General features: G+C 40.7%; 1 protein-coding gene across 1 annotated transcript in view; it reads left to right on the plus strand.

Moving 5' to 3' along the window:
• The window catches only part of PRPS1 (phosphoribosyl pyrophosphate synthetase 1), a 25,207-nt gene extending 23,001 nt beyond the window's left edge, over nt 1-2,206 (plus strand). Inside the window, exon 8 of the mRNA XM_004710099.2 lies at nt 1,746-2,206. Within this exon, the coding sequence (XP_004710156.1) occupies nt 1,746-1,838 (93 nt within the window). The 3' untranslated portion in view covers nt 1,839-2,206. The remainder of the gene's footprint in view (nt 1-1,745) is intronic.
• The last annotated feature ends 6 nt before the right edge of the window (nt 2,207-2,212 follow it).

Raw genomic sequence — 2,212 nt, forward strand, 5'->3', positions numbered from 1 at the left:
GGGGGCGGGTTTGCAAAAGCAGAGTCCTACTCTGAATTAAGGATTATGAGCTAAGGGATGAAAGTTTAATTGTCAGAGGGAGTACACAGTAAACATTTTTTTTCTGTAAAGTGGGTGGTAGGCCAAATAAGCTCTAGAACAGGAATCGGAAATATCTGGCCCATGGGCTGTGGAAGACCCGCCAAATTACCAATGCCAGCTACCATCACACGTCTCCCCAAAGCAAAGCCATTCCAGCCATCACATTTGGGATGACCTAATGAAATGTCTAATCAAATGTAGCCAGCTAATTTTTAAGTTGATTAATTTTGCATGGGCCTCGAATGATGCATACATATCCAAACGACCCTTTTGGCAGAAGAAAAAAAAAAGGTTTTCCTCCTGCCTGTTCGAGAGGCTGGAGTATTTTCATAGGCTTTTTGTATTTTCATAGGTTTTCCCCCAGTCCCTTGATGACTCGATGTTAACTTAGGCATGCATGTCCCTCCAGTTGGTGATTCATGTAGACAGTGTCAAGCCTGTAACTTGATTGTGTACACTTCCGACAGTTTGTGTTTCTCAATATGAGCAGTGAAAGTCATCACCTATGTCAGTTACTAAAGATGCATCACAGCTCGAGTGTTATTGCACTAAAAGGAGTAATGTGCACAACAATCCAATAGCTTTCTGAAATTACCACTTGGAATTGGAGGGCAGTTCTCTTAAGAACCGCTGGATGCAGGTTTCAAATGGGAAAACAGCACATGTTTCAAGAGAAAGGGCACTTATTAATATTAGTTCTCATGATCACTGAAGATACGCAAAGCATGATTAAGAAATCAGATGGTGCCCAGTAATCAGAAAGAATAGCATCTGGAATTTTAGAGGCTTTCTTAAAAACAAGCAGTCATCTGAGTGAGGTGTCTGCTAAGTCCACATACAAAGATCATACCAGCCTATGCGATCTAAGGATTGGAAACAGAATCCAAGATCAGGTGAAAGAAACATATTAGAACTTAAATTCTCAGAGGCCCTTGTGGAGTAGTGGGTTACACTTTGGGCTGCCAACCACAGAGTCAACAGTTTGAAACCACCTGCTGCCATAAATTCTGAGCACCTGATTTGCAAAAGGCTATGGGTGACTGAGAGCCTACAATACATTTGCAGAGATTAAGCTTTCATTAAATTCTCTTGGACCGTTGACCAGGGATGTGGATAGTTTCTTGCCCTCCAATAGAATGCATTGACGTGGATTACATGTACTGCAGATGTAATTAGGTTAAAATTTAACATATTACCATTTGTTTCCACTTTTGGCCTCTTTTTAATTGGTCCTAGTTTCTATTATTTTCTGCTTTCACTTGGATTGAGGTTTTTCTTTTTTATTTTGTTGCCGTTGTAGAGGATTTTTTTGTATGATTAAAAAAAAGAAATGAAAAACAAAACAAAAAGAAATCCAGTATAGGTAAATGTATAGATTAGACAATAAACTAGATTAATAGTTCTTAGGATTACAGCAGGGGAGGTTGGGGGTGATGGGGAGCTAATAACAATGAGTACAAGAATGAAGAAAAATGTTCTAAAACTGATTGTGGTGATGATTGTACAACTCTTTTCAGTATACTGAAACCGCTGAGTGGTATGGTGCATGAATTATATGTCAGTAAAACGTCTTTTTATCCAAGGGCACTCATTGCACTGCTAAGTGGTATCAGCCATCCTTTCATTTACATGAGGCTAACCAGCTCCTTTTTCTTCCTTTCTAGGTGATTGACATCTCCATGATCCTTGCAGAAGCCATCAGGAGAACTCACAATGGAGAATCTGTTTCCTACCTGTTCAGCCATGTCCCTTTGTAAAAGAGGCACTTCGGAGGCATTTTCCACATTACTAAACCCACCCCCACCCCTGGTGTTTCCCTTGGTATGTGATGGAGTTCCGCAGAAGACCCAGCATGCTCCAGTGTTGCTTTCTACATCCCACACCAGATAGATTAGCGTTTATCTTAATTTGGGGAGAGTCAGATTGAGATAGCTGGAATCTCAATCTACATTTTCTCCTGCTGGCTTCCAGGATTACTTGGGGAGCCTTGACGCATTTAACTACAGCTCAACTGCTGCAAGATTTCAGGGTGTTGTGTAGGGATGTTTGAAGGTGATGGGGGAAGTGTAGACTACTTTGCATGTGAATGCTTAAGGGTTTTCTTTGTTCAGAACAACTAGCAAAAAGCCAA

The sequence above is a fragment of the Echinops telfairi genome, unplaced genomic scaffold, assembly GCF_000313985.2.
Source record: "Echinops telfairi isolate 266 unplaced genomic scaffold, ASM31398v2 ScPeMD7_7427;HRSCAF=8465, whole genome shotgun sequence".
In the NCBI taxonomy this organism is placed as follows: domain Eukaryota; kingdom Metazoa; phylum Chordata; class Mammalia; order Afrosoricida; family Tenrecidae; genus Echinops; species Echinops telfairi.